Source organism: Sturnus vulgaris, chromosome 5 (assembly GCF_052056855.1).
Source record: "Sturnus vulgaris isolate bStuVul1 chromosome 5, bStuVul1.hap1, whole genome shotgun sequence".
NCBI lineage: Eukaryota > Metazoa > Chordata > Aves > Passeriformes > Sturnidae > Sturnus > Sturnus vulgaris.
In genome coordinates this window covers 24,345,103-24,372,825 of record NC_142247.1, presented here as the reverse complement: position 1 = coordinate 24,372,825, position 27,723 = coordinate 24,345,103, and the positions used below count along the sequence as shown (strand labels likewise).

General features: G+C 37.9%; 1 protein-coding gene across 6 annotated transcripts; it reads left to right on the top strand.

Moving 5' to 3' along the window:
- Positions 1-962: 962 nt before the first annotated feature.
- CEP83 (centrosomal protein 83) lies at positions 963-24,520 on the top strand. 6 transcript variants are annotated; one of them, XM_088165060.1, is made up of 16 exons: positions 963-1,012; positions 6,690-6,943; positions 7,308-7,458; positions 8,707-8,799; positions 9,084-9,215; positions 11,635-11,886; positions 13,149-13,280; positions 14,943-15,057; positions 16,488-16,632; positions 16,759-16,908; positions 17,559-17,634; positions 18,755-18,912; positions 21,591-21,720; positions 22,587-22,690; positions 23,360-23,540; positions 24,215-24,520. In XM_088165060.1, the coding sequence occupies exons 2-16, from the start codon at positions 6,795-6,797 to the stop codon at positions 24,395-24,397; spliced, it is 2,151 nt and encodes a 716-aa protein (XP_088021186.1). In that variant the 5' UTR covers positions 963-1,012; positions 6,690-6,794; the 3' UTR covers positions 24,398-24,520. The 6 variants fall into 6 exon arrangements, with proteins under 6 accessions (XP_088021186.1, XP_088021188.1, XP_088021189.1 ...); XM_088165059.1 differs by lacking the exon at positions 963-1,012 and adding an exon at positions 1,024-1,124; XM_088165062.1 differs by lacking the exon at positions 9,084-9,215.
- Positions 24,521-27,723: the final 3,203 nt, after the last annotated feature.

Genomic DNA, 27,723 nt, shown 5'->3' with positions numbered 1-27,723 from the left:
CCCAGTCCTGTCTATTGATTTTAGTTACCTAAGTAATTTTAGATTTTGTAGGTTTTTTGCTATGTCCCCTGCAGTGCTCACACTGAGTGATCTAGATTCTTGGTGCCACGTAAATGAATTGTTTTCCAGTAGATTATAGCTATGTAATCCTGCTATGAACAGACACTAATAGAACCAAAGAAAGAATCTGTGCCATTCTACCATTCCTGTCAATGCAGCTGTAAAAATGAGAAAGTGCAACTTCATAACACTTTCTGGAAAGATTTCTTGGCAGTGTAAAACTGTTTAGATCCATGGCTTTTAAAATTCATATTTTTCGTCAAAATTTGTTTTGAATAAAAATTAATTTTTAATTCATTGCAGAGTCTTGTGGTGTCACTTATTTCCCCATAGGTGTACATTGGTATAGATGGAACACTGTTGATATTTCACTTCTAACATTGCAACAAGTGCAGCATCCGTGTAAACCCGCACGGTGACATGGGTCTGCACAGTCAGGCTGACAGAGGAGCGCGAAGCTCTCGCCATGGCAGCTGTGGAAATCACGGATTTAGAACTTAATGAGCTTGCAGCCATCTCTGCAAGCTGAATCTCCAGCTGCAGATGTGACATTTGGCTTGGCGGGGTGGTTGTCACTTTTCCTTTGGGTAGGTGTGTGTGTCATCACCAATACATGCCTTCTAATATACTAATTGAAAACCATTTTAATCCTTACTAAAGCGCTGTTAGCTTTATTAGAGGAATGCCAATACCGATCAGGACGTTCAACCTCTTGCTTCATTCAAAGATATTTTAGAGGGAAAATGAGGATGTTTACGAGAAGATGGTGTTAGTATTTAATCTGCTCGTAGCAGCCGATCTCCGAGCGAGAGCAGCGGTCCCGGGACACACCGCCGTGTCCATGGCGCCCGCACCGCTCGGCCGCCATTACGGATCCCGCCCGTCTCCCCGGCAACGCTCCCAGCGTGCCCCGCGCGCCGCCGACCCCGGCGGGCCCCACCGCCGGCGGGAGGTGAGAGGCGCCATTTTTAAATCGCTCGGGCCAGCGGCAGCCACGCCTGTCTGGGCTGTGGGCGGGGGTTCCGCTGTGCGAGGGGGAGCCGGGGTGTGCGGAGGACCAGGCTGTAAGGGGGGAGCCGGGCTGTGAGCGGGGCCGGGATGTGATGGGGGCTGGGCTGACCGCGGCCTTTCTGCGTGCGTGGGGCTGCACCTCTTGGCGAACGGGGCGGGGACGCCCCTTGGCCTTTGCTCGGGCCTTTGCCCGGGCCCGGGCCGTTGTTCACCGCGCAGTCGGGACGGGGGAGCCCAGCGCTCCGCTGTGCCCGCTGCTCCGCCTCCGGGAGCAGCTGCTGCGGCCTCTGTGGCCTGCTGGGTTCGGCATCGCCTGGCACAGTTAAGGGGCAGGAGGAGCCCCCTCACTGCGGGCTTTCAAATGTTTGTACGCTTGTCTTCTCTGCTTTCCTCCAGCGATCCTCAGTCACGTTCGCTATGAGGGAAATTACTGGTTTTCTGTGCTTCTGGATATGTGTCAGCCGTGTTACTTTTGTTCCTCTCACCAAGCTCCTATGTGCATAAGTCAAAAAATTTAACAGTAAAAAGGTCATGATGACTTAAGCAGCTTGCTTGGCCTCTCACTCGATCTTCATCCACATACTGTAGAGCGTATATAAAATCACGTTTCTGCCTACGGGAGGTGTGGGATATGTATGCCAGTGTAAACCTGTGCCTTCCCTGAACATCTCGATTTTTGAGTCATTGTGAAAGGGAAGTGATTTCTCAGAAGAATTTTGGTTGTGGACTATAGCTGTGTTTGCAAAAAGCATCCATTTATATGCCTGAGTAGAACTTTGAATGGGATTTTAGTGAGCGAAAATTTATGTGTATTTGAAGGTTTCTTGCCATGAAAAAACAGTGGAAAACATACATGGCATGTGTAGACTGGCTACTCCTGAGTACAGCTCAATTTACTAGCTGTAGCTCTCATTCAAAATTTTCAAAATTTAGTTTGATCCGTAACTACTGTCAGTTTGACTTGGTAGTGTATGTGGCTAAAGCACAAATTTTAACCCTGAATTAAGAGAGAACCTTGGTTGTTGTTTTTCACCTAGTAAGTCATTGGATCTGTAGTAAAAGATAGAAACTGAAAGGGTTGTAACGTGTCGTGTGTAGGGATGGACACTGCAGTAATATATATATAATATATATAATATAGTATAATATAATTGTTGTTGAAACTTTTACCTTGAACAGTGTTGTGGAGGGAGTGCTAGTAGCTTGCATGAGGCTGATGTCTTCTTTTATGCAGCTGGCATACAGATATTCTTCAGTATTTCTGCACATAGATGCACAAAAGTGTTAAGTGTTTGTTTTCACTGGATTCTCTGCAGTAACATCTGAGCAGTGTCTAGGTTATGGAACTTTATATAACAAAAGTTTCCTGTTTCTCTTTGGTTTTGCTTCCCTATATTTTTTTTAAGGTGATTGCTTAGACTTTTGCGAGTTGCTGATGGCAGATCAGTAGAATATGGACTTTTAAGGTAAAATGCTGTGTGCTGTCACATTTCTCAAATTACATTGAAGGGAGTTTGAAGTTTTTTTGTTACACACCTGGTACTCATGGGAAGTCTGATCTCTTATGAGTGTGTTGCATGTTTGCTTAAGATAAGATTTGTTTCACTGAATCGTGACTGTCTAAAATCTGGATATCTAGTCCAAGGCTGTGATTTTTGTGAACATCTGAGCTCTGTGTTGTGCCAGCTCTCTGCTCCTGAAAGGAGAAAGGCTTGCTCCTCCTCCTGTCTGTTTACTTGGCTCTTTGTTCCTTTCCCCTAGTCCGTACCAGCTGCCCACTTTCACTGATGATGTCGCTTGCTGGATTTTTCCATGAGCTCGTGTGACTCACTGACCTCACAGAAAAACTATTGAGTGTCTTCTGCTTGTTTGAGTGTGTTGGCTTCTTGAGTTAAAACAGTTCATGAAGGGGTCTGATGAATGACAAACACAGGAACGGGGATAAAGAAACAAAGAGTGGAACCCTCCCGTTCCTGGGGACAGTGAGCTCTTGTGTTGGATTACACTTTTGCATTAGTTCATTATCTGGTCTTAGTGTAGAGTTTTGAGCAGGGATGAGAAGGGTTGCTTTCATGAGGCTGTGCTTTCCTTGAGTTTTTCACTCTTTCAGGCAAATTGTTCGTTTCAGAAGATCTTGGCTAATTCAATTAGAAAAAAAGAGCAAATAAAGAGGTCTGGAGTTGTTATAGAAGCAGGCAGAGGAATTAGACCATGAGTTGTGTGAAGAAGCTCTTTGACTTCCACAGATTTTACTGAGATTTTTACTGCTTGAGCAAAACCTGGCACAAGGCTGAATACTGTCAGTTTTTTATTGTTAGTTGCAAGATTATATTCATTGTATCATCTAGCTGTTCAAAACTGTGCACAAACACAACAAATTTAAGTGTTTTAAGTGTGGCTGTGGTATAGAAAAGAGAGCCATGAGTGACTTATGTATGGCACTCAGAGGAATTACCAGTACATGGTGCAGTCATGTAATTTGGTATGCCAGGTGAATATGAAAGACGCCTTGCTGTTGCAAACAAAATGCCATAAAAACTCATATAAAGAAAAAATTCATATTGATATAGCATATTTTTCTCTGAATGCAAGTATTCTCACTTTTAAGAGCTTGTAGCGAAGAAAAAGTTTAAATAATATAGCTGAAAAATCTTGCAAAAGAAGAGCCCTCTCATGATGTGCAGCTATAAACAGGAGAGATGTATAGTAGGTCATTCAGCAGTGTGAGGAGAAATAATTGCAGAAGAAAGGCAAAACAAAGGTGATTCTTGGAAACGTGATTTATTTACTTCACTTAGCTATTCTACAGTAAGTATTGCCATTTTACCTATAGAGTGTGCATTTCTTAGGTTTCAGGGCTCTGTACCAATGCCTTTATATTTACACCTGTGGAAATGATGGTAAGATTTATAGTATGAATTTGGGGTGACTGATGCAAGTTTGCGGTTTGGTAGCTTGATAAATTTAGCAATAGATGTAGAATTAAGCTTAGATGTGATGGTGGGTTCAGTTTCTTTAAGTATGTTTTATGTTTCTCCACTTCTTGAACACATCTCCAAGACAGGAAGGACCTAATGTTCTTTTAAAGTATTTCTCAAAAATTATGGGTGTAGTCTTTGTGTAATTTTGAAGATTCTTTAAGGCCTGTTCACTGACTGTGATCAACTACTCTTAGCCATTAGCATTAGAAGAGTTGTTGGTAATATACTTGAAGCATTTGTATCCCTAAATGTTGTTGACTATTGAGAGTTTACTGCCAGAAATTATTTTGTGATGTGGGGAGAAGAACCCCAAAGCAGCAAAAAACTTTTTTGCATGTGAATAGGTTAAATATTGAAAATTGCTCTCTGTGTTTTCGTGGAAAGAGCTCTCATGAAGTAATGAAATCTTGTCTGTTTCAGTTGTCGCCAGGAATGCAAATCATGTCATTTGCCGCTAGATGTCCCTGCAAGCCAAAAGAGTTTTGTTTCCTTAAATACAACAGGTTTTTGCAGTCTGGAGCATTGTTCTGTCAGCTGCAATTATCTCCCTCTCTTTTCTCCTTTTATCTTTTCCATGCAATCTTCATGCATATGAATACGTGGCCAGGTGTGTGTCTTGCTTTGTAATTTGTGCACTTTTTGATGGTAGCAAAAGCTGTGAGGAGAGAATGTACTTCTCACCTGCAGCAGCTTGGAAGAGTACAAAAGGCTGTGTTTCAGCTTATCTTTTGGCTGATGTGCTCTCAGAAAATGTAGTGTTTTCTTGGTGTCTTTGCCTTTATCTCCATTATGCCACTTCAGGAATGTTTCTTACTCAAGTAAGCAGCAGGATTCAGACCCGACTTTTAATGCTGTGTTCCTGATTCTGAGCTTTGGCTTACAGTTTGATAGTTATGTTTAGTATCTATAGCATATGAAAGCAAAGTACTATTGCCTGGTTGTTGGGGTATTTTTGTTGTTGTTTTTGTTTGTTGGTTTGTTCTTTTTGTTTCTGTGGGGTTTTTGTTTGTTTTTAATAGTGACCATGTTAATCCTGTTGATATGCTTAGAAATTCTTAGGAACATGCTGCCTTGAATTTTCTCTGTGTCCCAGAGCTTTCCTCTCACATGATTTATTGTCTTTAGCATCACTGACCTGTTCTCCTCATCCAGCTGTTGGTTTAACAATTGAAATTGTCTTTATATTGAGTTTGAAAATTGCTGTTGTCCTTTGTTTCTCAACAGCCAACAAAATTCAGGGATGAAAAAGAGATTGTATTGATTAGAAGGGTCTTCAGAACCCATGTCATTAATGTTTGAAACTGGCTGTGCATTTAGGACAGGCGCAGAGGAGAATGTTCTTTATTCTGATTTCTTTCTCTTCATTCTCTCAGCAAATTTGGGTAAAGCAGAATACAAACTTGCTGTTGTTGCTTTGCCTAGACTAATGTTATAAGTGGTAGATTTTTCTCTAACCTTTTCTCATTTTAGCAATGAAGGAAGAAAAAATGGGAAAGAAAGTCTTTTATTTACGTTTTCTTGTCATTATCATATCTTAGTGGAATGGGTGTTTTTTTCCCATATGGAAGACAGATTTTCATCTTGCTTATAGTTCAGGGGTTTATAAAATCAATTTGTAAGTGTTTAAGATACATCCATGAAAGAGTGCAGTGGTAGAAAACATCCATGCAAGTGGTATTTGTAGTGATGATAGAGATTTATCATTGTTTCTGTTTGATTTTTACTTTGTACAAAGCTACACTTTGCACACTGCAGACATGGACTTCTTAGGCATCAGTCCACCTATGCAAAACGCTAAAATGACAGAGTAGTTATTTTTAAAGCTTTCTAACTTCTCTAAAATTCAGTTACAGTCCTCCCTCCCCCAGATCCTGTAAAAGTGTCAGTAGTGATCAGATCGCTAATACCTGTTGCTTCAACTATCAAAAAGCACTACTGAGGCATATTAGAATACTTCCTTATTTCTCAGGAACTCTTGATTTTCAGCTTTCCTCACACTAATCTGATATCACATTTTGCAAAAGTCTTTCTGAAAGGGTCTCAAGAAACCACAAGAGAAGCTTTGAAAATAAGGAAGTGATATATTTCAGGACTGAACTGTGGGCAGGTGATTCCAGGCTGTCTCTGACTCTTAACTGTTCTCCAGAGATGGCTTGATAGGGATTCAAGAGAATTATCTGCTTTTCTTCCAGCTGAAATACTGGTGTATTGATTAATTCAACGTGTTAGGATAGTGTGGCAGACTTTCACTTGAATAAGGAGTAAGAAAAACTGTGTGTCTGCTGTGACCTCTGCTAGAACTCTGATTAAAAAGGCATAATTAGGGCATTGTAGTTGGAGTCTCAGTGTATAGCATAAGTAAAAATAACATTTCATGTAATCTTTCAGATAGTAGTGCTTGTTCTTATTTTGTACTGACTCAAATGACCTTCATGTTTAAGTGTATTCTATGCCCCAGAAGGGCTATTACTTCTCAGGGCAGGCTGCATGAACAAAGAGTTGCACTTTCAGTAAAAGTTTGTAACCCGTGTTACAGCAGAACCAGGATTCTTCTGCACTTAAAGCAAAAGCAGTGTGTGAAACCTTTGAACTGTGAATGTACTTGAATGCTAATTACATGTCCTTGTATTTGTTCAGGTGTCTTGATCTTCTGAGATGTCAGTGGAAGGAGTGGATTGTCTTGTAGATTAGTTATACATTAATCTTGTCTTCTCCATACTCATCGTGAACAGCCATCATAAAATGGATGGTTTGGGCAACCTCCTTCCTTCTGTGGGTGAAAATGGTGATGCAGCTAATTCACAAGAAATACTAAAACTTTTGATGGATGAAAAAATGCGAAGTGAACACCATAAAGCAAATTATCAAACTCTAAGGGCAGAACATCTAAGGTACATCAATTTAAATAAGTTTCTCTCTTTGAGTTGTTAAAAGGTGAAGCTAAATGTCAGAAGGGATTTATTTGTATATGTGAGATGTGTGTTAGCTATTTCTCTGTGTAAGGACAGATTTGAGTGTTGTTCATATTAGAAAATAAAAAATTCAAAGTACCTTAAGACATTGCAGATGATATTTCTGCAGTACTTTTTATGCTTGTAAGTATCGGGTCACTTTTCACTATATTACACGAAGAGGTTATTAATAACTTAATTCTTATTTGGTGTTTGGATGTTTGCTTCTGTGTGTGAGTATTTTGAGCCTTAAGGTCTAATTTTAAAAGGTGAATATAAAGTAAGTATGTATTTTACCCTTCAGATTACAAGAGGATTATACCAAATCACAAGATGAACTGAAACGGTTGTTAGTTGAAAAACAGACTGTACATGACAAATTTCAGCAGCTTCTTGCTGACTTTCAAGAGCAGTTGCTGGCTAAAACACAAGAACTGGAACAACTGAAGCTGCAGGTGAGATAATTTACTGGCAGGACTGAGTATGTATTTTTAACCTGTAGTAGGGCTATGTATATTTTTCTGGTAATGCAGCATGCATATACTCAGCTTGGATATATTTCAGATATCTTGAAATTCACCCAATACAAGTAATGGCTCTTCTCTAGAGTGACTATGGGTTGAAATTACTGCTTCCTTGTTTAACTGAATCATCCAAATCCTGTTGTTAGGTGCTGTGTAAGACTCTCAGTCTCCATTTATGCTTGCTCTGCTGTTAAGGGGAGAATCACCTGCCTTGGAGGGTAACTTAGTTGCTTAAACCTGTTAGGATAAGTGACTAGAAAAATAGATATTTGTTTCTTTTCATGATGATAGCTTTCTTCTCTCTTTTTCTTAAAAAATCCCAAACCAAAATCAAACAAAAAAACCTCCTCAACATTTAAGATAACTTGGGTGACATTTTATGTAGCTGCTTGTTTCCTTAAAGTAATGCAGAACATATTCTTAGGAAACAAATATAATCTCTAACCAAAGGCTCCCAGACTCCGAATGGAGAAGATGCACCTCAGTATCATAACTAGAACTAGTTTCCAGGGACTTCAGGGAACAGATAAGTGAAAAAAAAGTAGAAACTGTGACATATTCTTATTCTTAGAAATAAGAATATGTCACAGTTGTGGATGATTTTTTTTTTTTTTTGTTTTAAACTATGTTTCTTGATAGTTTGCTGCGTGAACCATACCAAGAAATTGTAACAAAATACCATACAGAATGGAACTTAAGGCTAGGAATCTTTCCTGATTTTTTTTTTTTTTTTCATTCAAACCAGTACCCATGTATCCGTTGGAGAACACCAATGTGTTTTGCAAATAATTGTTTGGTGTTGCTCATTTTTGATCTTTCTGGGTTGGTTCACTTACTGTTTAAGTTAGACACTAATTCTTTGTCTTTTTTATGAGACTGCTTTTCCTTCCCACATCTCCCACAAAGGGTTTAAATCTCTTGGCAATTCAGCCTGAAATTTGTGTTGCTTCTACTGATAAATGCTTATCCAAATATTTCTGGTATATTCCCAGAATATTTTTAGTTCACTAATATTTTATTTGCTTCTGTAACTACTATTGAAATTTCTTTAGAAAAATGTAGAAAATTAAGTAGAATTCCTAACATCATATTTGAAATACTTTATTCCCAGCTATATGATCTATCACAGTGTAAATAACTGAATATGACTAATTATTTGTGATACTTTTCTGTTTTAAGGTGCTCACTCCTCAAAATTTAGAACGGTTAAAAGCAAAAATGTATGAGGAATTGGCGTCTCCTATGAGAGAACGTTATCAGAAGTTAGAAAATGTAAGTCATAAGTATTGAAATTTTATTTAATTTACAGTAGTGATTGCTATTTTATAGTTGACTTAATACCTTAGGAAGTTAAAGCTGAAAGGGGAGCAAAGTATGACATTTGTCTGGTACTGTTGTCCCAGGCAGGGAAGGTTGAAATCATGGAAGAGGGAGGAGGTGGCATTCAGTTCATCAAAGATACCTTGTGAAACAATAGGAACATTGCATGGACATTTAAAGGAAATAAATTTGAAAACTTTTAATTGATTGATTTTGGTTTTTTTGGTTTAACTTAGGAAGTAGAAAAATACAGAACACTATATAACAAACTTCGTTATGACCATACTTTTCTGAAATCAGAATTTGAGCATCAAAAGGAAGAACATGCACATATTTTAGAAGAGAAGAAAATAAAATATGAGGATGAGGTACGTGGAATATTATAGCAGCTTAGAAAGTATCTCTGACAAAGCTGCTTGAAAACTGTTGAGCTGTTGGTACTTGAAGGGTTGTCAGTTTGACTCCATTTCATGTTTGTTTCTATTCTCTTAATTCTTGAAGCACTTCTATGACTTAGCCTAAGGCTGCCTCTGTATATTTGTTCAGTGATGGGTTGCAATATTATTTGTGCTATTGAAAGTAAAAATAACTTGCTTTCTGGTAAATGACTGCTAGTATGTTTGCTTAATGCTGGTTTTAATCACATTTGTGATGCAATTTGTGACATTATGCTAATTTGAAATTAATAAATTATCTGAGTAACCAATTTAAGTTTAGAATTCAAATCACTTATGTGGCAACTTATTGAGGAAGATATTTTTAACAGCAGATAAGGGTACATCTTGCAATGTACCTGTCATGATCTTAGTTTAGATGAAGATGATGATAATCAAAAGGATACTGAAAACTTTCATAACTTTATTTCAATTGTATTAGCTCTTGAAGAAAACCATTCATTCATTTATTTGGACTTTCAAAAGTGTGTGTAGCTAAATAAATTGCCAGCTTATTTATGTTTTAAATATATACAGCATTGTAAATGAGTTGCAGATGTTATTTGCATATCCATTTAAGTATTTGTCTGGAAGCATACATTCTAAGATGCCAGATTTGAATGTATTACTCCAAACATCAGACACAATTCAAAGCAATCATCACTTTCAAAATCAATCCAAGTTTGCAAATGCAATGCATTAAAAACAGAACAGTTGTCCTTCCTGGAGCTAAACCCACATGCTGCTTTACAGCCTGCCTCTCTCATGGGCTTGTTGAGTTTTTGCTAGTCCTACAGCTAATTAGCACACTTAGACAGAATGAAACTACCTTGAGCCCAGGGCACAGTGTGATCTGGTTTCTCTCAAAGGCTTTTTAACATTCCATGTCATTTTGCACAAGGAGGTTATAAAAACATCCTAATTCTTAAATGATAGCTTGGGCATATCATGCAATTGAATCTCCTCATAAGAGGCATTTGGAAAGCTTTTGCTGCAGAAATCAGGTTTGTTCATAGAGAAAACTGGTGAAACTTTTAAAAGGACTGTTGAAGATCAGCATTTGGACTAGTTTCTAAATATGGAGAGAGTTCTTACATACCTTTCTTTCTTGCTTTTTCGCCTCCACTATTCTATTCAGTCCATGTAACCTATTTTGAAATATAACAATCTATGTATCTATAGGTTTGTTAATTACATTCTCCAGATTGGTTTGTACCTTTTGTACTACCTTGTAAGAGAGAGCTGGGTTTTTTGTTGTTGTTACTGAGTTTTTGGTTTGGATTTTTTGGGATGTTTGGGTTTTTTGGTTGTTTTTTGTTTATTGTCTGTCGGGGTCCAGTCATGTTGGCTCTCTGGAGTTCTTAGCAGATTTGAGTTCTGGTGTAATTATAAAATAGTGGAATCATAAGGTACGTTGAAAGAGATTCTTTCTAGTCTAAAATCCTGCTTAAAATATTGAAATGTAATGAGATCAGGTTGCTCAGGTCCATGTCCAGCCAAGTCTTGAACATCTGCAAGGATGGGGATTCCATAATTTTTCTGGCCAGACTCTTTCAGCATTTAATAATCTTTGTGGTAAACTGTTTTTATAATACGTAATTGGAACTTCACATGTTCCAAATTGTGCCTGTTGCCTCTCTTCCCATCACTATGCATTTTCTCTTCTCTGAGCTGAGGCTTAGTTCTCTCAGCTTCTCCCTATGTGTCATGTTCCCCAACCCTCTGAACTCTTAGTGGCCATCTGGACTTGACACAAACTCCAGATACACCTTTACCAGTACTGGAAGGGGGACAAAGGATTGCTTTCCTGGATCTGCTAGTTATCCTTCTGCCAATCTGCCAGGATTGAATTGCATGCTCTGCTGACTAATGTTTAGCTTGTTGTCCACTAGGACCCCCAGATCCTTCTCCATGGAGATGCTTCCTAGACAGTTGCTATGGGCTGGTACTGTTGCATTGGGTTACTCCATCTCAGATGCATGACTTGCCCTTCTTGTTTGAAGAGGACCCAGTTCTGTCCATTCCTTCAGCTTGTCCAAATTCTTCTGGATAGCAGTTCTGCCTTCCAACAGATTGACCATTTCCCCCCTGTTTGGTGTCACACAAGTTTGCTGAAAGTGACTCCATGACATCATCCAGCTTGCTAATGAGGACATCAAACAGTATTGCACTCTGTAGTGTTCTCAAAAAGACCACACTAATTAGAGGCATCAGGTGGTCTTGCTTTGAATTTCCTACTCCAAGCAAATGACAATTTAAATGTCCACTGCTGCTCTTTTCTGAATTGTTAACTGCTGTAATTGTTGCTGCCTGACACCGACCCAATTTTATTTTTCTGATTAACAACTATTAGATTGCAAGACTGGATAAAGATAAGGAAGAACTTCATAATCAGCTGCTTAGCATTGATCCCACAAGGGACAGTAAACGTGTGGAGGCACTTTCTAGAGAGAAGGCACAACTGTGTCAGAAATTAAAAGCATTAGAAGCAGAAGTAGAAGAACTAAGAGCAGAAAGACACAATTGTGTTGTGCAAGCAGAAAATGTTCAAAGAGTACAAGCACGACAGTTAGCTGAGATGCAGACCATGATGCGGTCTCTAGAGGTAAGACTTTCTTTTATTATTTTGCCTCCCTGTAGAGTGTAGTAAGAATAACACTTGGCCTGACACAGTTGTCACTGAAATCACTGATAAATTTGCCATTGACTCCACAATTAATTGGAATTTGTACATTTCAGATTTAAAATCAAATTGTAGTTGACTGGGAGTCATGCACTGCCAGTTCAACTTTGGAAAGTCTCAGCTGAGAGATTCTGCTGAATGATCTCCTTTCCAAACAAGCGAGTCATATCCATATTCATAGTCAGTAAGAAGGTCATGTCAGCACTTGCCATGTAGCTGGAGTTAGAAACCAATATGTTAATAATCTGCTGCAGTAAATTCTTTATTCTTTTCAAAAATGTCACACGATGCTCCTCTCTTTGATCCTTTCATCTGTCATCTTTTTTGCTTACCTATGCCTCTTCTTTCTCCAACACATTACTGCAGTTTTTTAGTACTTAGCTGTTGCTCTCCCTTACTCTCCCTGATATTTCTGGTGTGTTGCACTTTTCCCAGGATTCCACTGTATTCCTCATCTGTGGTCCTCAGACCTTCTGTCAGTTCTCGCTACTTCTTTAGGTAGTGAGCCTTTTAATCTAGATTCTTTGCACAGTTGCAGCAGGCAGATAGATGGTTCATTTTCATTTTTACTATTATCAGTGCTGTATAAGAATGCTCTGATCTCAACTTAAAAAGTGTTGTAATCTTCTTAGACAGCCTTAAAGAGAGCCCTGCCAAAAATAGAAGTGTTCAGAAAAAGGAAGGTGAAATCATATATTAAATTACCTTTTTGATATTCAGTAAAGATCAGGGTCTTGTCTTGTAAAGATCAGAGTCTATAATACAGTAATTGCATTTTATTTCCTCTCCAGGGTGTTTTCTTCTGTTAGTATAACTGCATAGGCCAGCATATTACACCTTTTTGAGCACCATTTGTAGTTACACTGTTTACAGCCCTGTAATTTACTGGTAAGCACACCTGCTGCCTCCTAACCAAGTCAGATTACCACCACCCCTTATCAAGGAGGATTGAAAATGGGATTGATTCTCTGTAGGAAGTGTTAGTAAAAATTGTTGTGACTTTTGAGTAAAATTTAAGATCCTTGTTGTACTGGAATATATGGTTGAGCAAAGATGAATATTTATATATTATATTATACATTATAACGAGTCATTAATAGCTGAAAGCCCAGATCAAACATTTCAAATGAGTAACAAGAGGCAACCCAGCTCCAAAAATCTTAAAAATACTTCCTTCATTCAAGGCAGAAAAGAAGTCTGCTGAACTACAGGTTGATCGAATTGAGAAAGAACTGCAGGCGAGTCATGAGCAAAACATTCTCTTAACAAGCAAACTTCACAAATCTGAACGAGAAGTCAGTTCCTTAGCTGCTCAAGTAAGTACTTTTATGATATGTGAAATATATTTTTTCACATACTGTTATGTTTTTCTGCTTATATTTTACATTAAGAATAAAGTAACAATGTCTTCTGCTGTGACTTAAAATAGGTATGGAATTTTCTCCTCAGTTTCAGTTGAAAGATAAAGAATACATGACTTTACAGGAGAAATGTCATACCTAAGAGTATCTCTAAAGATTGAGGTTATGGTCTTACTATTCCATCTTCTAGATATTTTTCTTGAATGTTTTTAATGTTCATGAGAACAGCCAGCCTTTAGAGCTTTAAACTAATGTTTCTTCCTTTTTTTTTTTTTTTTTTTTTTTTTTTTTTTTTTTTTTTTTTTTGATGGAACTATGGCTTCTGGAGCTCTTAAGTGTCCTTGAATGGGCTGTGTTAGCTACAGGAAGCAAGCTGCATTGGAGTTACTTGTGGAGATTTAGAAGTAGGGTAGTCATGTGAGCATAGCCTTTTTCTTGGGCTAATGTCAGCATAGCTTGTACAGAAACATTTCAGTACAGAATTGCATCACAGCATTTTAAGTCGACCATTGTCTTAAAACATATTTGAGTAGCTTTGTTGGGTTGGCACCAGATCCTAGAGGTTTTGTTCTATGTTTGTATGCATTTCTTTTTTTTTTAGCATTTTTACAGTGCATATTTATGAGTTCTAAGTATTAAATTTTGGTCATTCATTTAAAAAGTTGTAATTTACCATAGGAATAAGATATAGCTATATCACTATTTAAAACCTCTTTGTATATAATAGGCCATACTTGGCTCCCATGAATGCTAAAGAGGAGGGGAAATCTTCTGTTAAACGTTTTTTAGTCTTCTCCCAGAATACATAGAAGATTGTTACAGTCTTTATTTTTTGTATCAACTGGTCTTCTCTGCTCTCCTCCAGAAGCAGGACAAAATAAAATGTTCCAGTGATGTTTCTCAAAGGGAGGAAAATAAGAAGCTTTACTATACTAACCTCCACCTGCTTCTGCTCCCACTCAAACCTATTCCTGAGCACAGGTGCATGTGTTTGTCTTCTGGATTTTCTGCCTTAAAAAAGCCACCTTAAATCTTTTCAAGTGGTCCTGAATTGTTACAACTTAATATATAAGCAACTAAATCTTCTGTGTAGTTACTTAATAAGCTACTGTGTCATTCTTAACCTTTTGCCACTTGTATATGCTAGCAGGTTGTAATTACATTTGTCATTGTGAGTGGATTTTCATTATAAGTGCTTTCCTCCAGATATTTAATTCGCATTGACCGTGTAATTACCGCATTCAAATGCCTAAACTATAGAAAATTTTCATGCAAGCAGTAATTTTCTTTGATTTGATGTTCTTAAAGCTCCTACTTTTATGAGGCCATTTGATGTGTCTGTAGAGCAGTATTACATTTAAAATGCACTTTAAAACTATGAAAACCTGGATTTTGAGAAAGTAATGTAGCAGTCCAGGAGTAAGTAGTTACCAAATTGAAGTTACTTGGGAAAGCAGTTGATATCCTGGCTTTGGATATCACTGTTTTGATTTGCTTACAGAGATCAAATTTAATTTTATTTTAGCTTGACTCTGAGGTATCTTTAGTCAGAAGTGAAGTGTATATATATACAAATTTATTGTAGTTAATTTGATGACGGTTTCTACTAATTCATAGGTAAAAGAACTTAAACATTCACATAAGTTGGAAGTAACAAATGTCAAACTGGAGGCAGCAAGAACAAAGAGTGAAATAGAAAGAGAGAGAAACAAGATTCAAAGTGAAATGGATGGTAAAGTATGAAATTATTTTGTAATTATTTCATCTGTTTACTTCTAGTTAGAATAATACAATTATTTTCTCTGAACACTCTCTAGCAGCTTTCACCTTCTACTTCTAGGTCATAGATCTGACAATTCGTTTGGAATTTGAAATAATTATATTGTTTCACTTGCTCTACTAGGCAAAGAACAATCAAAAGCAGTTTTTCATTTATGTAAATTACTGCATTTGTAACACAACTTGAGCATAATCTGTTTCAAATTATATACTTCATATAGTTGGTTTTTTTTTCTATTATTGTTAAATTTTTGAGTCTTTCATACTCTGCTTGAAACCTTATTGTGCCACAGAGCTTCAGTGGTTGGAGGTTTTCTGATTCTGTGTCTGTGGAATTGATACAAATTCCATAAGGCTGCCACATGAAACAAAATACAGTACCTAGCTCATTCTTTGAAGGAAACAGGCATTGCTCTAAAATACCTGATGCAGCTGAGTATTTAGGCAACTTGAAATAGCTTTCTTGAGTGAAAAGGCCAAAACTTTCTAGTACTAGTTGTGTTTAAACCACTACACAGCTTCAAAGAGAACTGTCCTCACTGATTGACCATAGCCCCAAAAGAATACCTTTATCTTCCTGAAATAATTGTTTCTGTTTACTTGCTTTAAGTTTGCTAAGAGCAACGAAAAAGTGGTATTTTCTGTATTGATACTATACTTACAGTGTATTGCAAACTAAAAATGTTGGGCCCTGTGAAATATGAAACTGAATACAGACAAGATTCAAGTTATCCTGAACTTCCTGTGGAATTTCATTTGCATCACTGTGTTAGCTAAATAACCAGAAGTCACTGTTAGAGCAGGTTGGCTTATTTGCCAGAGAACACAGGTGTCAGTCACAAGATTTTAGTTTGTATCATTTGTCCGTGCCTATAGAGTCATAGTTTTAGAAATGCCTTATTTGGTGGATTAAAATGTGAAATTTGTTGTAGCCCAGTTACTGGTTTCACTGATAACCAGTTACTGTCTACTGTAAACTTTTCCAGAAAATGAAAATTTTCTTGCTTGACTCTTGCATAGCTATTGTGGAACACTTTTTAAAATTTTTAAATTCAGACACAAGTGCTTTGTATAAATTGCTCTAGAGTTTAAATCTGTAATAATATCAACTGTTTAATTACTTTTGTTTATTAAAGAAACTCTTGTAGAGAATGATTACAGTGTAATGGTTACTTTTCAGAAGTCTTGGAGATATAACTGTTATACTAAGAAAGATCTCTTCTGGTCTTCTTGTTTTGATTTTTTCCACTTCCCCCATTCCTTCTGTCATTTGAACTGAGATTTTTAGTTCCCCTTTATGAATTTATAAAGTTATTTGAATATAGGATTCTAGCAGGTTCTTATCAATAATGACATGATTAACTTTTTTAATGTATAATGCAGGACTGCTGTCCGACAAGGAAATCCTTACTGCAGCTGTTGAACGTCATAAAGTGCTGTTAGTAGAAAAGGATCGGGAGCTAATTCGTAAAGTGCAAGCTGCCAAAGAGGAAGTTTTTGACAATATTGCAGCCTTACAGAATGAAAAGTATGTCTATTGATTTCCTCCTCAGCTTCTAAAAGAGGACTGTTTTGTGTTACTTTTAAAAATGTCACTCTTAACTCTTCTGGCATTTTGTAATGATTCTTTTGTGCATGTTGAATAATGTCTTAGGTTAGAACTTGAGAACAAATTGGCTGATCTAGAAAAGATGAAAGCAGAACAAGATTCTTGGAGACAATCTGAAAAGGATCAGTATGAAGAGAAACTACGTGCTGTGCAGATGGCAGAAGAATCTAGCAAAAAGGAACTTCAGCGTTTACGGTAGCGTGGCTTTTCTAATCTTAGCACAAATTTCTCATTTTCCCCCCTTAATGTCTTTACCGTAGACAGTATAAAAACTTACTATTCATAGACACAGAAATCTTCATTATGAAATGTTCATTATAGTAGATTAAACAAAATTATCTTTTGCACTATGTAAAACAGAGCGCAGAATTAAAAATCAGCTGTTCGAGAAGATAACACTTTTATCTGAACCTTTAAGCGTTATTTTCAGTGACCGTTTTGAAGTAATAATTGGCAATACACGTTTGTTAAAACTGGTTCAGTGCTAGCTGCTGGCATAGCCCCAGTGTTAGAGTAAACCATTTCTCTTTCCACAATGGTACTACAGCAGCGACTGGCAAGCTGGGATCCTAACATGATGTCTCTGAGTTGGTTATTATGGTTGGGAGTTTACTTGGCTTATTCTAATTTTTGTATGAAGGTCAGCATGATAAAATGAATCATACTCCAAGAGTCTTATTCCTATGCGAATTCTAAGAATAAATAGAAATATATTTTAAGTACTTTTTTAGTTAACTATTTATCAGCCTTTCAAATATGCTATTTATTTGTCAGGCTGATTTGTCCTAATTTATAGTATCCGTATTTTGATTAGATAAAAATAAGGATGTCTTACACAATTTTAGATTAAAAATTCAACAGCAAGCTATGCAGACAGAAGAGCTGGAAGAAAAGAAATGTGAAAATGCTAATCTTAAACAGGTAAGGTTTTATTGCATTGTAATATTTTATAGAGAAATACATTCTTTCCTGTAGTTTCCATGTCCTGTGTTTGAAGATTAGATTGAATTTTTAAGTTGGCTTTTTTCCCCCTGAGGGACAAAATGTGTACTTCAGATATTTAAAGGAGAAATGTTCAGGAATCAATCGTGCTTTCCTGGACCTCTATAAATGGATTACAGCTTTTTGCTTCATGTGTTTTGTGGCTACCAGAATTTCAAAGCTGAATGTTTATAGACTGGTTTATTGAATATGGTTATGCACTATTTAACTGGAGATTCAGTTGCCATGGAGACTTATAAATTGTTTCTAGGTAATGCTTTGCATTTACACTGCATCTCTCATCTGAGGTTCTTCAAGTGTTTAACAGATGTTTCATAAATGAACAAACTAGTGTAAAGAGATATATTTCTATTGCAGAGTCAATTGATGGCAGTGTTGAAAATCAAACCTATTCTTTTTAACTCTTGCTTGCCTGTGATGTTATTTAGTAGATAATAAAAATAGCTGTGCATCAAAGTATTCTGCAAGCTGTGTGCACTTGAAGTTCAAGACAATTATTTTTTTCCTCCAGAAATCAGAAATTGAGGGATCTAAGTGTCCATGTGGGGGAAAGAAAAAGAAAGGGAAATGATAATTTCTATATGCTGGCTGCAGAGGTTGGACTTTTCAGTGCTTCCTTGTTTTGTGAACTGATTGGTACAGTCACTATTGGTTGTAACACATGGTGGTGTATTATGAGACAGAAGAGCCTGGATAACTCCACAGCTCTGCTACTAAGTATTTCATGGTCTTCGAGTTCTGTTCAGCCCTGCAGCTGAAGCATTGGGTTTCTGAAGTTCTGGGGGACACTTCAGTGACAGAAGAGTCCTGCCTAGCTTTCTCATTTTAGCTACAATAGAAACCCTTTGTATCATAGTGGTTTCCTCTAAAGCTTCTGGGGAAACTGTTGAGTAAAGAGAAAAGAAACAAATAAAAAAGGCTAATGAAAAGCTCAAGCTAGTTGGTGTCTCCATTTTGCATTGTCTCAGTATCTCAAAATCAATTGCTGGTTATTTGCATACCTTCTGAAATGGAAAAAAAATCTTTTTTGTTTTGGTAGCAAATAAATGATATCCAACTACAGCTTGCCTCACTTTCTCAATCAGAAAATGATTTGTTGGAATCTAATCAGAAGTTGAAGGAAATAATAGAGAGATTGAAACAAGAATGTCAACATGCAAGGGCTCAGGCAGAGAAAGCTCAACTGGAAACAGAGAAGTAATTTTTTTCTTTTGGCTTTACTTTTCATACGGCTTGTGTTCTCACGTAGATTACTTAACTGTGGACTGTAGATTCTGAATAAAGTCAAAGTTAAAATGAACAGGAAATAATGGACAGTTGTAAAAAACGGCTGAACATTCTGTGGAATGGTGTATATGAAAGCTTTCTTCATGTCAGCTTTAAAAATAGGAGTTAGTTTCCATTCCATTCCACTGTTAAAATTAATTATTGATTTGTGTGATACACTACTGGCATAAAATGAAATTCTACTTATACTGAAGTGAGTGTCAAACTTCTATAGGTATAAATGGATCTAGAGTTTCAGACAGTTCTTTTAAGAGTGTTCAAGCTGTATGGTGAAAAGAGCATTCAAGCATTGTATTATACATGATAAGGTTCCATGGTCTCAGTCAGCATATGTGTGAATACTTCTTTCCCTTTCCCACTAGCTACTTTTAGCCAATATTAGGTAAGTAAAAGCTTATAGAATATCTTCTAGTTCCTCTCCTCAAAATTAAAAATCCTCACTGTCCTTTTTTTGCACACCATCAAAATATGACAATAAATGATGAAGGAAGCCAAATTTTATTCAGATCCCATATAGAAATGAAGACTTTCCTGCAATTTGAAGATTGATTTGTTAGTCTGAAATGGCTTTTCAGAATTTCCTCGTTCAGTAACCAAATATTTGTCCAACTTGTGTTGGATTATTGTGTGGTGGATGCTTTAAAAATCAGTGTCCCAGATTAAATATAAAATTACCAAAGGGTATAATGTAACTTAATTTTGTTTTAACATCTCTTTTGCTGCAAATTGGTACTGCAATTGCTACGTTGTCATTAGTTTAAGTAGTGCTTTTCAGTTTAACATTTGAAGAGATTGTTGCATTTGAACTGCAGAGTAAGTCACTAGCACATTAAATACTTTGCATGTTTGCTTTAAGGAGGTGTACTCGCATGTTGAGTGAGATCGTTGCTGTTATTTGAATGAGACTGTCATTGTTATTTACATATTTATGGATCACAAAACAGTCAGGAGTAGGTTTTTCTAGAAAGACAGTGGAAGGAACTTGTCAGTCCTCAGAGATCATTGTACAAGTATGTAGGTACTGAGAAATGCACTAAGGCTGATACAATCAGGCTACAAACCTGCTTCATTTCTACGTCCTGCAGCTCTGTGCCATTGCTACCCTGGGAGCTTTGGGTCATGTTTCCATTGTTTTTATGTGAATCTGTGAGTGATAGGACATCTTTCTCCAGTTCAGTAAATTCTTATGAACTTGAACACCAAAGAGTTAAGTTGCACCAAAGCAAGAGGAAGTGAAATAGGGACCAAAAGATGAGAAAACATAAGATAAAAAGTTTCAGATAAATAAAGTTGTACCAGTTCAGCACTGAGCAGCAGCTGCATGTCTGGCTGTGTCAATCTTAAACTTGGAAATGAAAATGTGAAAGGAGAAAAAGAGCTGAAGGCAAACTATAAGATTGATACAGATCAGAGATGAGCTCAAACAGTTATTTGTTTCACATTTTGGGAACAATGTTACTGACATTTAAACAAAATAAACAACAACAACCCCCAAAATACCTCAAGAAACCCTCACACCCACCTCAAGCATTTTCAACCACTGCCTCAGCTGAAATCCTTTTACTGCTAAGCAGTGCTTGCCCAGAGTGTTTTGGTTCTTGGGTGCTAGTGGTTATTTACAATCAAGAGTGAGGTACAAGCCATGCTACGTCTACTAAAAGAGCCATGACAGGTGACACATGGGCCAGAACTCTGTTTCCCAAATGAGAGTAGATGATGCCCAGCACTTCTACTGTGGGGAAGGGAGAGGTGGTTTGGTGAGAAATTTATGGAGATGCATTCAGAGTCCCTGTAGGGAAACTGCATCTGCCCAGAACTGGAGTACTGTGGATGTGCTGATACCAAGCCTTAATTTTCTTATAATCTGCTACATAGAATCTCACCATTTTATTTTAATTTTTATCAGTAATGTAATTAAATATGCCACTAGTTCCTCTCTGCTTTGACTTACAATGCAAGTCGCCCAAACAAATAAGGCAGCACAGAGAAACTGGCTCCTTTCCTGTACACTGCTAGAGAACACAGCCTTATTTTAGTGTTGTAACCATGCAAAAGTCTAAACAGGTAATATATGCCATTGGTGATGTGTGTTCAGCTGGAATGTTGTCTAGAAACCATATTTCTGCGAGTTTCCTGTTGAACTGGTGTTTGATCTGGTTGGGAACATGTCCTAAGCAAGTCTGTTACGAAGACTTAGTAGATCCCATAGGGCAGCACTTATGTCAACTATTATGACAACTGATATTGGGAATAGGCATCTGCTCTTGTGTTCACTGTGATGGATTGACTTGAATTGAAGAATTTTCTCTAGGTGGTTTGGCAGCATGCCAATCCAACAAGGCACCAACAATTAGCTTCTTGGAATCAGTTTTCAAAATTTATGTCATGGTTGAAGAAATCCTAGGATAATGTACAGGTTCAAATGTTGTCATCACAATTAAATTGTTAACATAATCAATTTTACATCAGATCCTTTAAGTGTATAAAATTAGGAGTTGTGAAAAGATGTATCTGTTTTAAGAGCCTTAAGGCATTAACTTGTGCTGCTTTGTATAACCTCTTAATCTTTTAACCTGATTTTTCCACAGGACTTCAGAATACCAACGTATGGAATGGCTGCAGGAGAAGCATATGCTTACTCAGCACATCACAGAGTATGAAGAGAAATACAAGCAAATGAAGAACAAGCTATGTCGAGCTGCCGTTGCTCAGAAAAAGGCATGTTGTCTCTTCCTTTCTGAATGGTCCAGACTGTGTAAAGTTCAACTTTATGTTGGCCAGCTAGAATTGTTTCAATGTTGAGTTTATTTGCCCTCTACTATATATAATAATTAAATAGATTGGGTTCTTCAAGATCAGCATAGAAATAGGTTGAAGTGACATGCAAAAGAATATTACAGCTGACAACTTAGTTATAATGCCATCAAAGATTTTGTGAGACTTTGTTTGCACATGTGTGCATTGATGGTTATTTAAGAGGTGAACCCCTTGATGAGGGAGGATGATGCTTCAGATACTAGACAAATGATGTTCTACTTTTCCTTGATGGTGTATTAAAATTTTATTTCTTCTCCTAAGCTTACTTTTTATGAAATAATTTGAAAGGAAAGGCAAGTTGTTTGTAAAACTTCAGGATTAATTAGTGGTGTTATACATTGAACATAAGTTATTAAACCTACCAGTATCTCTTAAGGTCATGAAAAGTTAAGATTAAGATGAGGAGAAAAAAAAAAAAAAAAAAGGAAGCATACTTTTTTGGTTATGCTTATACTCATTTATACGTGGTCATTTAAAGGATGACTATTGTGATTCTCAGATACTGTGAACGTTTGTTAGTACAGCTGGTCACTGACCAGTGAGTGACTGGCAGCTCTGCCTCTTTCATTCACAACTATGGATCATTTCCCATCTCTTCTTCTTCCCAGCGTGGCAATCTAAGCACCTTCAAACAACACAACATCTCTCCTTAAGGAAGGAAAATCCTATAGTGTCACAGCTTAAAACTACATACTGTTTAGATTAAATTTTTACAGGATCTAATCTACTGAGGTATTACTCAGCTGTTTGAAACATCTGTTTGACAGAGAAAGACTCTCAATGACAATAAACAAAGGAGGATGAGTGAGAAAATAGAACTTTTGGAAGCCAAGATGGAAGAACTAGAAAAAGAAAATCAAGTGTTAAATAGGTAATAAACTTTGCTTTTTCTTACCTTGAAAAATTATATATGCTCAAGATATGACTTAGGAATATGAAGTATTTTTGAAGATACAGGTTACCTAGATTAGTGACCAGCGTCCAGTCTAATGGCTTTTACAGCACTAGAATTCTTTGAATAGATTCTGTTTAGGATGGGCAGCTGCGAGCTTATGAGACAACTGCAGGGCTGTCTCTTCAAGAAGAAAAAGAGGCAAAATATCTGATAGGAACATTTGCAGGAATCCCTTTAAAAGAAGAAAGTGAACAAAACTTCATAATTGCAAGAGAAACAGACATGGCGTCCTCTTTGAAAGATGAAGTCCTGGTTTTTCTCTCTTCACTGAGCCTTTGTGGAGGGCTTGATTTGAATAACTAATTTAATGTGTCTTTTCTGACTCACTACTGTCAATGATATTGAAAGGTTAATTTATTTTATAAATGAACTCTAATCTGTAATAGAGCAGAGAGCTAAATATGTAGAGGGACATTTAGACAGACATGTAGGCAAAAGAACATACACAGATCTACATTCCAATTCTTCTAGGTAAGGATAGGTAGAAACTCGGGGGGTGTTTAAACAGCAGAGAAACATGGAGAGCTGTGCTGCTGTGTTGGGATAACAAGGATCTTGAGCAATAAGAAATCTGTTATTTCTTAGACAGAATGTTTCCTCTGAAGAATATGCTCGCCTCCAGAAGAGGCTAAAGGACTTGCAACGTCGGCACAATGAATTCCGGAGTATAATTCTGAATCCTGACATACCGTCACTCAATCCAGTCGGTATTGCGCCATTGTCTGCCTTGCCTCCTGGGCCTGCAGCGTCCTTCTCCTTTCTTCAGGTGGTGATATATTGCAAGTTGTGAAAATAATACAGCAAAAGAGGGTCCTTTTTTACTGACCTTAGTCTTAAGGAAGGTGTTTTTCATCTTTGAACAGAAGTAAGAAATTTTGAGTTATCTAGAGATGTTCCCTTCCTCGAAATAGGAAGGAGTACTTGAAAGACAAAGAATATGTTACAGAATGGAACAACCAAGTAGTTTAAAGCCAGTTCTCCATACTTTATCCTTCCTCTCAGAGGCTTTAAGTGGCTCCTTCTGAGCAAGAAATGCTAATGTTGTTCTCGCACCATGGTTTCATTATTACAAAGCAGTATTGCTGCTTTTGATTTCTTGTGTGGTTAAAAGTGCCTTAGGCTGAGCTGCTGAGGGTGAAAATCTCTCTTGAGGTTGACCAAGTTGACTTTACAGATCCAAGGTTACTGAGACCTCAGATGTGTGTGCTCCTTCATCTGAGAGGAAGAACAGCTGCAAATGTATTTCTTCCTGATGCTGTTTATCAAGGCTGTCAGAACAATACCCACGAAACACTGACAAGTAAAATTTAACAAATAAGGATGTTTTGGACTTTACAGTTTTTATTTTCCTTTAAAGAAAAGGAATGTATTGCTCATTTTGGTCCCTTGTAAGTGTGCAAAATGTAATAGAGCCACTTTTTTTTTCCTTTTAATTTCAAGGAGGAGCAGCATCAAAGAGAGCTTGCCCTGCTTGGCAAACGGTTGGAAGAACTAGAAACCAGACAAAGAAAACAGCTAGAAGATCTTGGACCATCTAGGGACCGGGTAATGGTGGAGTACAGGGACTTGGCAAGAAATAATATCACTGGAGAAGATGAAGCACAAAGTGAGGACTCCAAATAAAATCTGCACACTCGATGCTGTTAGCTTTCAATAACTTATCCTTTGTACATGCTTTTCATATCTTGCCAAAAACATGGTTGTATGTGCCTGAATAGCATAAAATATATTCTGCATAGTTACCCATTTGTGGCTCAATTGTTGAACTGCTGGGTCTAAGGACAAAAGTACCTTTTTGCATTGGGAATCATAAAAAGAATAAGCAGAGTTGCCATTCATGAGAGGGCTCCACCCTGAATTTATGTTACCAGTGCTGTGATATTTAGCATAGCAGCAGTTACAGGCTCAGTATTGTGATTCAATTGTGGACAGTTTGTTTCTGGTCCGCTAGACTTCCCACTTCTCCCAAGTGTCCGCTCCTCTGGGCATGTGTGGGGGAAGTTAAGTCCCTTCCACTCTAAGCCAAGAGCAGGTTTGGGATGATTTGGTGAAGCTGAATAGCCACAAATATGTAGGACCTGATGCTGTGCATCTCAGGGTCCTGAGGGAACTGGCTGATGTTGCTGGGTTTGGAAGTCATAGCAATCAGGTGCTGTCCTCAGTGACTGGAAAAAGGGAAACATCGCTCCCATTTTTAAAAAGAGGAGAAATGATGAACCATGAAACTACAGACCAGTGTGCCTGACCTCTGTGTCTGGGATGATTATGGAGCAGATCCTTCTAGAAGATGTGCTGAGGCAAATAAAAGACAGGAAAGGCAGCCAAGGTGGCCATCATGGCTTTACTATGGGCAAATTGTGCCTGAGCAATATGGCCACCTATAATGGAGTCACAGCAATGGTCGACAGGGGAACACCAACAAATGTCATCATTTAGATTTCTGTAAGGCCTTTGATATGGTCCCACATGACATGCTGATCTCCAGATTGAAGAGAGATGGATGTGATGGATGAATAGCCATTCAGTGGATAAGGAATCAGCTGGATGGACACAGCCAGAGTTGTAGTCCATGGCTCTGTGTCCAGGTAGTGGATGGTGATGAGTGGGGTCCCTCAGAGCTCACTCTTGGGACTCCTGCTCTTCAGTACCTGCACTGATGACAGACAGTGAGATTGAGAGCAGCCTCAGCAGGTTTGGTGATTGGAAGCTGAGCTCTGCAGTTGACACAACAGAAGGAAAGGATGTCATCAAGAAGTGAGCCCATGGGGACATTATGTAGTTCAGCAAGTCCAAGTGCAAGGTGCTACATCTGGGTAGGGAAAATTCCAGATGTGAGTATAGATGGAAAAGTAGTCACTGAGAGCAGCCCTGTGGAGAAGGAGTTCTCATGGATGAAGGGCTGGTCATGAGCCAGCAGTGTGTATTCACAGCCCAGAAGGCCAACCACATCCTGGGCTGCAGCAAAAGCAGCATGGCCAGCTGGGCAAAGGAAGCTTCCAGGAGACATTATTCTTCCAGTACCTAAAGGGGGCTATAAAGAGGAGAGGGACCTTTTCTATGTCCAACGAGTGTCAGGATAAGGGGCAATGGGTTTAAACTGAAAAAAAGCAGGTTTAGATAGTAGTAAGAAATCCCTGTGGGCGTGGTGAGGCACTGGAACAGGTTCTCCAGAGAAGCTGTGGATGCCCCATTCCTGGAAGTGTTCAAGGCCAGGTTGGATGGGGCTTTGAGCAACCTGTACTGGTGGAAGGTGGGTCTGGCCATGGCAGGGAGATTGGAACCGGACGATCTTTGATCCCTTCCAGCACAAACCATTCTGTGATTCTGTGAACCATTGCCAAGACTCCTTCCTGATAAGGTTTGTTTTTCAGTATTTTTCCATAAAGTCAAAACATTAAATAATCTCAGCACAAGAAATTTTTGAAAATTGTTCTTCAAGGTTTGGGTTGTTTAAAATGAAATTGACATTTAATATAAAAATTTAAAACAATTTTTTATAAATCCTTTTACACTTACTTGATAATATTGTCTTATTCCTTCAATCTGAAAGTTAATGTATCCTACTCTGGGTTGCAGTTTTGATCACTAACAATGCTGTAATCCACATCTAGGTTGGTATTTTGATGCACATAAAAAGCATAGAATGAAATTTTAAAAGCTCTGAAACTTCTATTTGCTACCCTTGACAGTGTGTTTCTTGTATTTCTATCATGAAAATAGGCAATTTTTTTTTAATATAATATAGCAGAGATTAGTATAAACTGCCTTCACATTATGTAAATGCAAGTCTGTACTTGTTCCTACTCTAATTTTTTAACTTTACTACAACAAAAATATTTATTCTAGGTTGATTTTTTTTTCCAGTTCATTATCAATCCAGTAAAAGAAATTTGTGAAGGATCAATTATTTAGCTACAATTTTTACCCAATAATCCAATAATGATGACTTTCCTGCAATTGTAGGAATTTTTTTTTATCTGGGTTTTGTTTGTTTGTATTTAGCTTGCTTTCAAAATACTGCAACAAAAATACAGGACAGTGAGAATACACTGTGCAATCTCTTGTAATAGGTTATTAAGTATTGCTGTTAGACTGTAGGAATAGTGACAGAATGACACTGGCATTGACTCAACTCTTCTCTCCAGAGGCTGCATTTTTCATTTTCCATAGTGTGTAAATATAAGGATTTCTCTTGGTTCCAGCTGGGACAGGGTTAATTTTTGCAGTAGCCAGGGGGGCCATGGCTGGGAGCTGGGGTTATTCTACACCACCACATTGTCTAGGGCCAGAGGAAGGGGATCCTTCTGTGTCATGCAGCATGCCAGGCTCCACGTAGTGAGAAATCACATGTGAATCTGCCTCCCTTCTACCCTCTGTCATTAGTACTGTTGCTGTTACTGATAATTTTCTTATCTCATTGCTGTTTCCAGTAACTTGTTCTTATCTCAACCAATTATCTTTACTTTTTCTGCCTCCAATTCTCCTCTCCATGCTGCCCCAAGGGAGAGGAGTCGAGGCCGTGGGAGAGCAGAGCATGGTTTCCAGTGTGTCAGTGGGAGCACTAAAGTGGGCAATACCATTTCTGAACCAGGCATGCTCTTTCTTGGGGAATTTGTTAAACTTCTGTGAGGAAAACAATGTAGCTATTAGAAGTAACAGAAGCTATGTCTTCTGCCTTCTACAGTATAAATGTGTACAAAGTAACTCTCTGTGCCTGGGCCACCAAATGGGATGGTCACAAGTATCTACCAACATGCAATGGTTGCAAAGCACAGCTGTCGGCAGCTTTGTGTTTCCCCGGCTGCGGCTGTGTCAGCAAGGTACTCTCTGATGTCAGGGGGCAGGAGAAGTTTATACAAACCAGGTAACACTTGGAAGGCAGAAAAAGGGTAATAGCAGGAGGAAAAATGATGATCAGCACCTGGTCTGTGGGCTGTCTTTCTCAGTTT

What these genes read in the sequence shown, in the direction of transcription:
- CEP83 (XM_088165060.1), top strand. Translation starts at nt 6,795, where the DNA reads ATGGATGGTTTGGGCAACCTCCTTCCTTCTGTGGGTGAAAATGGTGAT. An exon ending in CTAAGGGCAGAACATCTAAG is followed by an intron (nt 6,944 to 7,307) that starts GTACATCAATTT and finishes TTTACCCTTCAG; the next exon opens with ATTACAAGAGGATTATACCA. An exon ending in AAGGAACTTCAGCGTTTACG is followed by an intron (nt 16,909 to 17,558) that starts GTAGCGTGGCTT and finishes ACACAATTTTAG; the next exon opens with ATTAAAAATTCAACAGCAAG.